We start from the raw sequence: 14,436 nt of genomic DNA on the forward strand, positions 1-14,436 counted from the left end.
CTCTTCTTGATTTATGCTATGATATCTTTAACACCCATTTGTTCTCTAATCCACTCTGCACTCTTCTTGTCTCTTAAGGTTGCACCTACCAATTTTCGTTCCATTGCTCGCTGTGTCGTCCTCAATTTAAACTGAACCCTCTTTTTAAGTCTCCAGGTTTCTGCTCCATATCTGAGTACCGGCAAGATACAGCTGTTATATACCTTGATTGATAATCTGATGAGTATGAATGACGAGTAATATGACGAGTATGAAACGAATAATAATCTGACGAGTATTATAACGGAGTGTGCAGTGGAAATTGGAGGCACGGTAGTTAGACAGGGCACTGGCAAGCTTTCCCGGGAAACGAAGAATCTCATTAAAACGCGTCAAAGCATGAATGTCTCCAGTACAACAGACAAAATAGAACTGACAGAGCCTTCGAAATTGATTAATAAGCGTAAGGTATCCAATGTAAGAAGGTATAACATAGAGGGAATTGAACACGCTCTGAAAAACGGAGGAAGTGTCAAAGCAGCGAAGAGGAAACTTGGGATAGGCGAAAATCGGATGTATGCAATAAGGAAAAAAGAAAGCTAAATAACTACCAATATGAATTGGGTAGTTAAAATAGCAAAGGAGTTTCAGAGACCTGTACAGCAGCCGGGACAACCACGACCTTAATACTATAAGAACTAGCAGTGACCCGGATGACACCCCACCAGTAATGACAAAAAGTGTCAGAAAAGCCTTGGAGAGCATGCAAAGAGGCAAAGCTGCTGGTGAGGATCAGGTAACATCTGATCTGCTGAAAGATGGAGGACAGATTGTGTTAAAAAACCAGCCATCCTGTTTACGAGGTGTCTCCTGACGGGAAGAGTACCAGATTCTTGGAAGAATGCTAACACCATCTTAATACATAAGAAAGGAGATGACAAGGACTTGAAGAATTACAGGCCGATCAGCTTGCTCTCCGTAGTATACAAGGTATTTACAAAGGTAATTGCTGACAGACCTAATAAAACATCAGAATAAAATCAACCCAAGGAACAAGCAGGATTTCGAACAGGCTACTCAACAATCGACCATATTCATACTATAGATCGGGTAATGAAGAAATGCTCAAAATACAGCCAAGCACTATACATAGCCTTCATAGATTACGAGAAGGCGTTTGATTCAGTAGAAATATCGGCAGTCATGCAGACACTGCGGAATCAGCGTGTCGACGAAGTATATATAAACATTCTGGAAGAAATCTACTGAGGTTCAACTTTCACCATAGTGCTCCATAAAAAAATCGACAAAATATCAATCAAGAAAAGTGTAAGGCAGGGGGATACAATCTTCCCACTGCTATTTACTGCGTGCCTACAGGAGGTTTTCAGAGGCCTACAATGGGAAGAGTTAGGAATAAGAGTTAATGCAGAATATCTTGGTAACCCGCGCTTCGCCGATGACATTGCATTGCTGAGTAACTCAGGGGACGAATTGCAACTCATTATTACGGAGTTGGACAAGGAGAGCAGAAAGGTGGGTCTTAAAATTAACCCACAGAAAACGAAAGTAATGTACAACAACCTTGGAAGAGAGAAGCGCTTCGAGATAGGTAATAGACGACTTCAAGTTGTAAAAGACGGTCTACTTAGGGCAGGTTATAACCGCGGAGCCAAACCACGAGAATGAAGTAACTAGAAGAATAAGAATGGGTTGGAGCACATTTGGCAAGCACTCTCAAATTATGATAGGTAGATTGCCACTATCCCTCAAGAGAGGAGTGATGAGGACACGTAAATCCGGTCAAGGCAAGCATGAGAACTGTCGTGTACTCTTGTATATGCCGTTGCCAGATTAAGACCCCGATGTCAATTAGTCCTGCGTTATGTACAATACCGGATAAAAGCTCGCCACTCCTGTCTCTCTTTTCAGAAGGATTATTACGATCAATAGCATGACATACACATTTGAATTCTCGCATAAGTTCCGTGCATCTGTCCACGTCAATTAAATTCCGCACTTTTTCAAAGAGTCCAAGTCGTTGCGGTACCTCATTAGACACATATAGATTGATAATTCACCACGGTGCTCCTTGCAACAAAACATCAGTGCATATATACGTGCCCTCTTCATCGACACTAGTGCAGAATGCTGAACAGGGTAGGCTCTTGCTCAGAAATAGCCAACAGCCCGCAGATAAACCTTTTGCATGTGAAACACGCACGTTATACTGAGACAGAAAAGGCCGCAGGGCCTTCTCATTCTCTTCTTCGCTCTCGATCTTTGTCTCTCGGATTGCGACAAAATCGAGACACTTCCGATTGAAAAGTCTACGGAGCTGTGCCTGTTTCTGCGAAGACCTAAGGCCTCGTACGTTCAAGGTAGCAAAAATAAGTCGCTCAGACTGCGGCAAGGCCGCGTACGTTCAAGGTAGCAAAAATAAGTCACTCAGACTGCGCCATGGTGACTACCTTCTATTGCGCTTATAGTCCCACTTGATCAGTCCCTAGAGTTGGTGGTGAAGCTTCCTGTGACACCCCCCCCCCCCCCCCCCAGGCGTCCTAGATCGGTATCGCCGACACTTCCCTTTGGGCATGAACTTTCGGCGACGGTGCGGCTTCCTAGTCACTGACGCTGGGACTTCCTAGTCACTGACCGTTTGCTTTAATATGAGCTGTACGATGTGCGACGCTTCGGTATTGCTGCATCCATAGAGGCCTGCGTATACCATCTGACACCGCACCATGACCAAAAACCTGCTGCGAAGCTGCAGCGCAAGCAGGTGAAGAACCTACTGCGGAATCCGGCCCAGAGTGTCTGTCTTGTACGGGCGGCCTTTCGGCACATTTTTGGGTAAGCGCAGCAGCATTCTTCATAGGGACTTCTGCTTGTGCTATGGCTTGTGGGGAGCCATTTTGGGTATGCTGCTTGCATTATTCACTTGGCTCTTTGCACGCAGAACTTTCAACTCAGTCAAAAGCGAGGGACTACCTGTCCTCTTCTGGATTCTTTGTGGTAGAGCCCGCAGCATCTGAAATTGACTGAGTGTCTCCTGTTGCGTCCAGAAGCTCGATGGCATCCATAATATGCTCTTTCAGGCTATCATTTGGCTGTTTTGTGCGCTGTCGCAGCTTATTGGCGTATGTCATAACACAATCTCGGCCAAATGACCGAAGCGTCGACAGGGGTTACAGCGAGGTGTCCTGCAGTTTTGACGGATGTGTCCGACCTTACTGCACCAAAGGCAAAGTGGTGGGTGGCCAGGTATCAGGACAAGGATTCGCACTCAGCAGACAGCAAAATTATGGCGAATATTAGCAACGCGAACTCCATCAGCAAGGGACAAAACCACATCCCAATTTAGCGGCCGCATTTGCTCCATGTCCGCTACTTTCGAGCTTTCTTGTGATATTGTCTTGACCTTCCCAAATGTTTGCAGTGCCTTGCGGATATAGGCGTCCTCCAAGTGCTCAGGTAGCCACATAAGCTTCATCTTCACTTCCGTGGGCTCCGGGTCAATAACAAGGCAGCGACGGCTTTCGACGAAAAATTCGCCTCTTGTGACCAACTTTGTTTTCGTCAGCTCTGACTTGCATGTGACCATACAAACACGAGACATTTGAAATTGACCTATGGAGCTTCTTTCCTTCAAGTCAATGATATCCCGAAGAGCATCTCTGAAATCTTGAACCGGTTAAGGGCGACCAGCTAAGTCCGCACGTAGAAAAACAGAGTCCACAACGAGCTTACCGGTGGGAAGGCGAGGAAGTACAACACGGTCGTCATTGCCGCTGGCTGAAGCCTGAGCAGCACCTCAGCACATGGCCGATTAATCCTTAGAAGCGGAGAACATGAAAAACATGACCGTTCAGAATTCCGTCTTCGTCTTCGCGACGCCTCTGTTTGCTAGAATAGTGAAAAGAACTTCCTCTGCTTGGAAATGCAGTGAAAGCATATTTCATTCTTCACAAACACACGCGGCCTGTATACATGCTTCACAACACAACATGAAATATTGCAGTAATAATGCGTGGTACGAACGTCCATTGCCACGGGGCGCCAATATATGTGATTAGCATAACGTCTGCGTTGTAGAGAGCCGGTACTCCACTACAAAACACACACACGCTACCGTGCCTATTCTCTTAAGTCCACGTATACAGTGCGTGCATAGCAAATTCGAAAATATTTTATGCACAAAGTGTTTGAAGTACGCACCAGAACAGGATGTCGCTATCGTGTTACACTCCTCAAGGCGAAGCTTTAGGGTCCCCTAATTTGTTTATGATTTTCGAACTATGTTGTATGCTTTTTTTTTGTCGATGAACTACAGAAATTAGAGAAATTCATTGGATGAATTCGTAACCTTTTGTAGAAAGGATCTGCGTGTGAAAAAGTGAGGTGGGAGTTCTAAGTTAAGTGTAACAGTAAACTGTGCCTGGGTGGTCTCCATGTAATATCTGTCACATTTCTTTGCTTTTCACATATCCTATCATGCATTAGAATCCAGTGCTATACATAAACGTCAACATTGCTTTATTAATTTACAATAATAAAGGAAATCATGGGACACATAATGAAGGTTACTGCATTAACGCACTGGGGGCACATGATATATGATGGCATGATTGAATGTAAAGAAACGTCGGGACAACGTAGGAGCTAAATATATACGTACATCTTCAAAATTTTATGCGACGAATTTCAAATTTTGGTTATCAACATAGGTTGAAATATCAAGTCATAACTGAACATGAAACATTGAACAGATGAGTGCTCTTGATCAGGGGTTACAGCCAACTTTCCAACTGGCAATCTTGCCTTGCCCTGTCCTCCATTTTTGGGGTTGTGGGAGGACAGTGTACAAAACCTACGCATAGACGCAACAAGGCGTCCATGAGTGAGTTGGCGCTTCAGAGGAGGCGACCGTTTGTTGAAACATTTGCTTCAGCGATGCTCCTGGTAAAGAGCGCTCACCTTTGGAATAATAGGTTACAATATCATATTTTGAATACGTTTCAAAAGCACTGCCGGCATAACGTCGAGCCAGTTTGCCGCAAGATGATCCTTAATAGTTCGCCCAAATGATTTGTTTTCATAGCACTGCGACGCAGCGCGCATATCGTCATGATCCAACTTTTCGCGGCACTGGTGAGTTATCGACGCTTTTTTTTCCAGCAGGTAATTTTAATTTGATGCCATCGGGGACGATTAGGTAACACGCTTGTATAAGCGCCTTTATAGAGAAATAAAAACTGGATCTTGGGTAAACGTTGATAGTGCTCTGTTCTTTTTTATGCCGATGACTAGCTCACGCTGAGTGGCTAATAATGACACTTACATAAATATAGTCTGAAACGTAGATTTTAAAATTTGGTTTGACGTCTGACGGCGTGGATGATCAGGATATTTTCGCATAAAGGCCCTACAGAGGAGTCAAATTATTCCGGGACACATTTCTATTCAAGTAATTGGATGGTCTAGCGACTGTCATTAATAGCCGAGGAGAACTAGACCGATTTGTCGTCTTATTTCAATATTAAGCGCTGAAGCTAGGAATCGAAGGTAAAGTTAAAGTTGAAGGGGACACTGTGTCCTCTAGCAGTAGTGCGCCGTACGTGTGAGAACGCTGTATGTTCTCTTTTGAAAATTACTTCCACCACCCCATGCCTTTCCAATTGGTTGCCCGCCACAGCACGTCAATAAAAAAAAAAAGACCTCCATTGACTGTATATTTTTTCGTCTGTTGCCCCCTTGCATACTTTACAGCTATATACCTTCCAAAGCATGGTACAAGATGATTACTCATCAAATGATTAGAGCAGTATATTCTGAAAACAGTATATTCTAAGAATAAAGTGCCCACGTTATTTTGCAATAAAACAAAACAAAATAAACACGACTCATCTTTCTGTCACAGGAATATGTATAACACGAAAGTGAAACATGCCTGCACAAATGCAGTTGAGTGTTTACTGTGCATTGTTTCAACAGAGGGTCAAAGAAATGAACGCTATAGCAACAAATTGTGATGTCACACGCGACGAACGCCAAACCACTAGAAACTTGCAGCACGTTCCTCAAGCAAAAAGGACGCACGAAAAGAACACACACCGAACGAGCACGAACAAGTAGCTGTCGCAGCTCGACGCTTACTATAGGGCGATTTTCTCAAACACAAGGGCGGTCGCCAAGAACGAGCATACAAGTAGAGAAAGTGAGAAAGTGTGCGCCAACCTACAACTGCCACAATCATAGGCCGGAAAAACTGAGGCAGCTCACTCATGGCATTTTTGGGAAGTGCACCAGTGTGCACTGGTGTGCACCGGTGCGCATCAGTGTGTTCCAACCGTCTTCGGAAATCAGGGTGAAACCTGTCTAGGCACTTTTTATTTTTGTTGCTCCGAGGTGCTCCGAAAAAATTGGCGGAGCGATGCTGTGCAATCCCAGCATTCCGTTGCGCGCCGCGCGTGTAGGAGACGATCAGCAGACGACGCGCAACGGCTGGTATTCCATTTGCCCCTCCACAGAACCGGGGCGTTTAGCCCCCTTTTTTCGGTTTTGGGGAAATTGTAGAATGCTCCGCGACTGCTCCGGGGCACAGTTCCCAAAGATGCTATCAGATTCACTAATGAAATATATTTTGCGCTTAGGAAACCAAAAGTTTTCCGATTTACATTCACTCGGACTTGCACTCACGAGAACTTTCCTTAACCAGACTCACTCGGACGCAATATTACCAAAACAGTACTCACCCGGACTCACTCAACCTCAAAATCACGGCTTGATCTGTGCGTGGGGGAGCGCGAGTGAGTCGACTCATGAGCGGACTCGCCGACCTGTGGCCGCAATTGTTACTTTGTGCGTGAGCAGAGTACTTCATCTCGCAACCGCGGCCGCTGCAGCCGGCCAAGTGACGTTCGTGCTCTCTGTAACGCACACTTGCTCAAGATGTACAAACCATAGAGTTTCTCAAAATTAACTAGAGGGCACTCTGGCGCAGCGATCGTTCAGCGACCATGGGAATGATGGGTAGTACACACATTTGCCTAGTCTTCATACTTGAGGGCAGCGAATCGTGCTTGCGGCTTCGTTTATTGCTGTGTTTCGGTTTTTGTTTTTAAAGAAAGATTGAATGCTTTTGAACTTCGAAAGCCAATTTGGAAAGTAAGTCTAAAAAAATAAAATCGTGAAGCACAACCGCTGAACATTTGCTGATACTTGTTTCGTAAGAAAACAGCTTCAAGCCACACGAACACACACGGAGCCAGAAGCAGGCCAGAAGTACGAATATTAGACAAATGTGTGTACTACCCATCATTGCCATGCTCGCTGAAACTCCGTGCGTTGCAGCTCCCATAGACACTAGCGCCAGAGTTCCCTCTAGTAAGTATTGTGGGAAACTCTATGGTACAAACCACCCCGATTGCTAAGTACGCGCACGAGCGACCACACCCGGTTGAGGCTCACGTGCATCGCAAGATTTGAAGCGTGCCCTCTGCACCTTTCGCACCATCTCTGCAGTGATGACTAGCACATGGTAAAGCCACCTATCTTTTTTCCGCCAGCGGTAAAGGACGTATATGAATAGCTCACCGTTAGCAACCTGAAGAACATAAACATTGTGGCCGAGACAGTTTGCGCTGTGCACTCCAGAGCGAGAGGTAGTAAGTTCGACGCCCTGTGAAGGAACTGTTTCTTGTAATTTTTTTTCGTTGCGATAACTTAATGTATGTTTACCAACCTCATATCCGTGACAAAAATACGTCAGTGGAGTCATGGTTAACCCCGGTATAGAAAACTTTTGTGTTTAAAGAAAACGCGAAACGCTCTTCGAGTATCAAAGTAAAATATAGCGTGGCTCCTTCCTTGGAAGCGAACTTGAATGTCACGCAGAATGCTTGGGTTTGATTACTGCAGAGATTGCGACTTTTGTTCTTTGCATTTGTTGGGTCAAAGCTTCCGATGACAATTTAAATACGAGGGCGTTAAGCCTGTTTTAGCCTTTTGCGGGCAGATATAAACTATCAATCACCTGTGGCGCATCGAGACACCTGTGTAAGTCTCGCCTGTCAGGTAAAAATTGTTTGATGACGTAGGTGACGAGGGCTTCACGTTATTTATGTTGTGACCAGCCAGACATACTCGGCCTATCTTCTTGCTTTTGCATACCCGATTTGTGTACCGCAAGTGTACCGCACAGGTGACCACGACAGCACCCAAACGTAGGCGGCGAGAAAGAAAGAAAGAAAGAAAGGAAAAAAGAAAGAAAGGAAAAAAGAAAGAAAGGAAGAAAGAAAGAAAAAATAAATAAAGAAAGAAACAAAGAAAAGATAGAAGAAAAATGGTCAGTGCCTTTAGTAGGCTAACCCCGTATTCTAGAACGTCCCTTCACTCAACGCTTCACCTCCTCTTAAGAAATCCGATGGGAGCGCTGTCCCTAGGCACGGCAAGTCACTGTATATCAACGACAATCTGATGCGATTCTTTAGTAGCGCAGCGTCATTTTCAGCTGAGCGGTGGCGCAGTGCTCAACTCTCTCAAGTGAAGGGTGCAAGTCAAGTCGTCCAGGAACGTTTGTGAATACGGTGGTAAGAAATGCTCAGAATTTAAAAATCAACTTTATTCTTACAGTTGGATACGAAACACTTGTCAGCCACTTTGCTGAAGTGATAGACAAGTTGACCGAACGGTGAGGTGACTCAAGTCCTGCGTTCAAGAGTCAGCCATTTGATAATGCGTCGCATGACGTCATGGGCTACACGCTTGTACCCAAACACGACGATCATGATGGCGTCATTAAAAGATGTGATGACGGGTACACTGTTTCGCCTTTTGATTGTGAATGTGTTGCACTAGATTATCGCTGTTACACTACTTGTCACCCCACACAACACGCTTTTTCGGTAGTGTCGCATTTTCGTTCTATTTCGTGCCAGTTCTCATCATCTCAGAGCGGTGAATAAATGACGTTACCTCCACGTGCACTTTTTTTTCGCCGTTATCACGTTTCTGCATTTACTCTGTACGCAGACGTCAAAGAACAGCCAGAGACTACATAGCATATCCCAGCGTTATTGTTCTAAACAGGGTACACAGATTCTAAGCGTGACAACTACTTTTTGAAAATTCCGCTGTCTGCGATTCCGCCGCCCAGCCATAACCTAAAACAAGCTTATAAATATAACTTGTTTATGAATATGAATATAACCTTTGCTTGATCAAGCAAGCCGATTACCGAAGAGCATTCTTTTATATAAATTGCGTGCTTACTTCGAGTTCAAAATAGAGACCATCAATGTTTAGCATGAATGTTCCGAAATATCCTCTGTATTCACCACCGACTACAGAGATGAGCGAATAAAAAAGCTTCACTTAAGACAATTTTTGCTGGGCACATATAAGTTACGGCACGTTATATTGAATACAAAAAGAGAACAAGAAATTGATATGTGGGGCCTAACGTCTCCAAACCACCATAAATTATGAGAGACGCCGTAATAGAGGGCTCCGAAAATTTTGATCTCTTGAAGTTATTTAACGTGCACCCAAATCTGAGCACATGAGCCAGCAACATTTTCGCCTCCATCGAAAATTCAGTCGCCCCAGCCGCGATTTGATTCCGCGATCTGTGGGTCAGCAGCTCGGTACCTTAGCCACTAGATCTAAGGGGCAGAACGGGAAAATAAGGGCTCCAGCAGGAAATGCGGGAAAAGAAGGAACAGAGAATGACGAGGTAATAATAAATTATAATTTTAGACGTGAGTGAGACAAAGGCCACGCTATTGATGTCGTTAGGGTATAGATTGTGAAATAGCCCAAAGTTTCACAGGATGACTAAAAACATCAGACTTCGCGCTGCTTCGCAAAAGTAGGAACGAGACAGGTTATGCGTTTAGATCTAGCACGTCATCTCAAACGTTAAAGCGTTTAGTTGACATAACTACGCTTTCGCGTCTGTACTTTAGACCATCGTTGCTTTTGTGCATTACATCTGCGCCTTACTGGTTTATAACGAACCAAAGATTTAGCTCCGCGTTCCTAATGCTGCCGCCTCACGAACTCTTTATTGCTTCTATACACGACGTAATGAATGGTTCGTCGGTACGGCCCGGTGTATTCCACAGATGATGGGATATGTAGCCTGCACACTCCTCGTCACATTTTTGACGTATACCTTTGAGACTGCACCATTCTTTCGATGATAATGTGCATGCTTACAATGATGGCAGTGCTTCACGTAATATAACGCCAGTTTCTATTTTCCCACTCATAGTGAAGAAAAAACAATATCTTCGCAAAAACTAGGCAGTAACATTATGACAGTTTTACGTCTACAATATTTCAGGAACAATGACAATGTGCACAAAGATCATTCATTCTCTCATTCCACCCTCGCGTTGTCGTATCTTGACATAACAAAAAAAAAACAGAAGGAAACTAAGTTTGAACGTGTATACACACACTCAGCTCGTTCTGAATCCTAATCAAGCAGAACCAATGGCAGAGATAAGCTTGAAGAGCGTGCACAAGAATCGTATGAAAAAGTAAGGTCACTATACACAGCTATAAGTAATCGCTGAACGTTTTAGGTTGCTATAGAAAAGATAACAAAAACTACGTTGCTGTTCAAGGCCTCCATATAAGCAAAAAATATTCAAAGCGACTGTGTTATCGGCCAAAATAGAGAACCGAAAGTTATTAATAGAAAAGCGACTCTCGCACGCGGTGGTTAACGATCATCTCGAAATTATTGCCAGGAGAGGCTGTACGGGGAAGGAAGTGGTCGCGTGGATAAAACTGCACAGGCCCTGCAATAACCCTGCAGCCAGTTTTTTCGCAAGCAATAGAATTGTTATACAATCGATTGATCCTAGCGTGCAAGGAGTAACGGTACGTCGGTTTAAGCATACGAGCCCGCCATTATATCTGGCTTGCTCCCGACGATAATCTGTCCAGCCTTGTGGCACGTTGAGCGGCAAGCGGCTTATCGTAATGCGGGCTTTGGAAACGTATTACCTAACGTGACAGCCATGCATACGGTGATAACTGAACACCTTCGTTTCAACGTTCCTCAGAAAAGGCTGGCTTCTTGAAACACTTGTGTTTCTTTTACCAAAAAAAAAAAAACTGAAACAATAAAAAACTGTTTCGAACAAGTGGCTGCACGTCATACAAAGATACCATTTCCTTATTAAGAGGGTAGGACGTGTTTCTGGCTCGAATAATCAGCTTTTAAAACAATATTATACAAGGGAAAGTGAATGCTTTTGATTCACAGATATGTGGGGATTAACGTTCCAAAACCACCATATGATTATGAGAGACGCCGTAGTGTAGGACTCCGGAAATTTCGAACTTCTGGAGTTCTTTCTGTGCACGCAAATCTGAGCACACGGGCCTACAACATTTCCGTCTCCATCAGAAGAATAATCTGCTTTTAAAGCAGTGCTATACAGCAGAAAGTGAAAGTGGCATTGGTTTCATGTTGACTGGAGATCGTTAAATTTTGTCCCGTTGCGTTTACCGAGCAGACAAATGTAATACCGGGGCTTTCAGGTCTCAAAGCCACGGTTAGATTACGATGAACGTCGCAGTGGAAGGCTGCGGAAGTTTCAACCCTCTGCACTGACATCACACAAAACGTGGGCCTCCAGCATTTCGAGCCAACTGAAATGCGACCACCGCGGCAGGGTCGAAGTCCCGACCTTTGTGTCGGCAGCCGAGCACCGTAGGCGGGCACCGATCAGAGAAGACTTGGCTGTTGATACGTAAGAGAGAAGAAGAAACAAAGGAGCGGAGAGACCATAAATTATCCTAAAGCGTGTTTCACAGGGGCGTCTTCACACAAACGCCAACCAAAAAACATGTCAAGAAACAAACAAACTAAAATGCACCGCGTTTGAACTGTCCTGTCAGGACATTGCAACCATCTATCCGTAGTTGCACGTGTCGAAAGTACGGTATGATTGAAAGGCACGTTGAAGCAAAATGCTCCGTAAAATATAATCCTCTGGTGTTCTTTCGCGTACACTAACATCTCACAGTGCACGGACCTCTCGCATTTAATTTCCATCGAGATGCGATTGCAGCAGCCAGGTTCGAACCCACGAAGTTCGGCTCCACTTCCGAGCACAACTTTCAACATTAGTGCAAGAACCAGCAGATAAGTACGCAAAGCTTGAGCTCGATGCTACATACTTTTGATACTTCCTTAACTTGCGGAACACAGTTGCAGTGTTTCAAAATGACTCCCCTCCTCTCTCATTACAATGACCATTCAGCTTCCTTTCAAGAGAAGCACTCTTTCCACCATCGAAATTACCATTAAGCATCATTCTAAGGGAAGCCAGTGCGTTATAAGAAAAGAATAGGGAAAAAAAGTGAAATCGTCCTCTCACCCTCCAGTCAAGAAAGGGTCGCAGCCTGATCGTCTCGCCAGCCTCTTCCTCAGACAGGCTATCATCGTCGAAGTTTGCGTTCGGGTTGTCCATCGTGAGCTCTTTCCGTTGCCTTCTTCCCGACACGGGACGGGCCCAACTCTCGAAGCGAGTGCGTTTGGCGGCGCAAGCAACAAAGTGAAAGAGAGCGAAAGGAAGCAAAACAGAAAGAGCGAAACAAGCCCCCGCGCGCCGAATACTCGAACTCACATTAGGCTTAGCGGCGGCGGCGACGACAGAGCGCGCACGCACCCTGCTGCAGCGAAGTTTCCAGCGCGACTCCTAGGCTTAGTAGCGGACACTAGCACGGCGAAGCGGAGCATCGCCCCCGCTGAAAATCCTTGTTCGCGTGGTGCTCCGTCCGAACTCGTCGCGTGCGGAGACGCAGCTTCTGTTGGTGGCGGTTGTGGTAACGTTGTCTCTGTTTCACGCGCGATCATTAGCGCCAGAACGAGAAAACGGTCCCTTCTTCCTTTCGTTTTCGATACCCATCGCACTATCTTCGAGCAGAAGCCTAACCCGTATAGTCTTCGTCACACCGCGCACCACACGAACTTTCAATTCCGGCGAGCGCGTCCCGTTGGGGCTCCCAGCAGTTTGTGGAAGCTGGAAGACTTCGTCACGCGGCTGCGGCGGCTCTCCACAACAAACGAAGAACCCGAGATCCGCCACGGTCGCTTCCGGTGGCTGCAAACGCGCATGCGCACCCCCGCGGGATGTGAGGACACCGGGGAAGGGCCCCGACGACGTCACGGCCAGGATCAATGATGCGCTGGGGATACATACACCGACGTGTATAGGGCGAGCGTGTCTAGCCCTTTCTTTCTCACTCTTTCCCTTTCTCTATTTTCGTTTATATTGTTCTCGTTCGGCTCACCCAGGACCTGGCTTCAGCGTTGGAGTGTAAATCAATACGTTCGTGGCGCCCGAGGGCGAAGGTGAAGCGAAGTCAGCTTTTGCTGTTTTCCTTCTTTCCACTAATTGACCGCTGAGTGCTGTTGGGATGACAAAACAGCGGAGCAGAAGTGTAGGAGCAGCAGTCGGTGTCAAAAAAATGAGGCGTGACCAAGTCATGCGTCCGGGACGACTTTCGCGAAGACGTCAGTCAACCCGTGCGCTTTAGGAGAACGTCACCGTGGCGCCGCCATATACACGCATTTAGTTGAAAACAAGCGGAGTGGCACCAGTTGGCAGCCTGTTTGATCGCTATAACAGGCCCTCCTATCAAATGGCAGAAAAGATGACTATCGTGAACATATCACGAACAATCACACGACAGGAAGTGTTCAATTATTTGTTTGATTGGCACGTTGTCAGCTGAAACAATGCGAAAAGGGGTGCTAAATTCTTTTCTTCATCTTATCATCTTGGTTTTATTACTGCGCAAGCTGTTATGAGATAACAACGCGGGTCACGTGCGCACCGTAGTTGTCCGCCACCGCCGGTGTCCGTAAACACTATTGCACGAAATAAGAAGAAGACGCCAGGCCTCCGCTGAACGCGCAGCACAGTCACAACGAAAGCTAGAAGAGCGGCTTTTCAGAGCCTTTTTAAGCACTTTTTGGGATGCTGCAAGCACACTGCTGGGTACCCGCTACGCCATAAATAATCATAAATTTTGTGTAGTAGGCCAGCAATCACTATGTTATCCGTCATTCTTTGGAGAAAAGTGGTATCCGCTACACAGTTGTTTGTAATTTTGTGAATTTTTTATGCAGTGGCTGACGACGATGAAGAAATATACCTGAAGTGGTTATGCGCCACAGGTAATAGGTGATCAAGAACAAGTTTACTAATATGCTGGAGCGTTGGACGACCCACTCGTTACGCAATTCGCATTGTGTGGCACCTGTCTGTTCCTTTGATGTTCTAAAACACTTTATTACCAAAATATTACCGCGATTCTTTTCCCTACATCAAGCCTCCTTAAAGCCAGTTTAGAAACGAGCTCCAAGCACTGGTGTAGCTCGCAGGTAGAATACTGGGATGGCACACAGCAGACCGGTGTTCGAATCCC

General features: G+C 45.5%; 1 protein-coding gene across 3 annotated transcripts in view; it reads right to left on the minus strand.

Moving 5' to 3' along the window:
- Positions 1-14,436, minus strand: part of LOC119170377 (sodium- and chloride-dependent glycine transporter 1-like) — a 114,620-nt gene that overhangs the window by 50,572 nt on the left and 49,612 nt on the right. Inside the window, exon 1 of one of the 3 annotated variants that reach the window (XM_075876420.1) lies at positions 12,381-12,933. The exons of the other annotated variants lie outside the window; for them this stretch is intronic. Within the exon in view, the coding sequence (XP_075732535.1) occupies positions 12,381-12,473 (93 nt within the window). The 5' untranslated portion in view covers positions 12,474-12,933. Of the gene's footprint in view, positions 1-12,380; positions 12,934-14,436 lie in introns of those variants that run through there. 3 annotated transcript variants of the gene reach the window in all.

The sequence above is a fragment of the Rhipicephalus microplus genome, chromosome 2 (assembly GCF_043290135.1).
Source record: "Rhipicephalus microplus isolate Deutch F79 chromosome 2, USDA_Rmic, whole genome shotgun sequence".
NCBI lineage: Eukaryota > Metazoa > Arthropoda > Arachnida > Ixodida > Ixodidae > Rhipicephalus > Rhipicephalus microplus.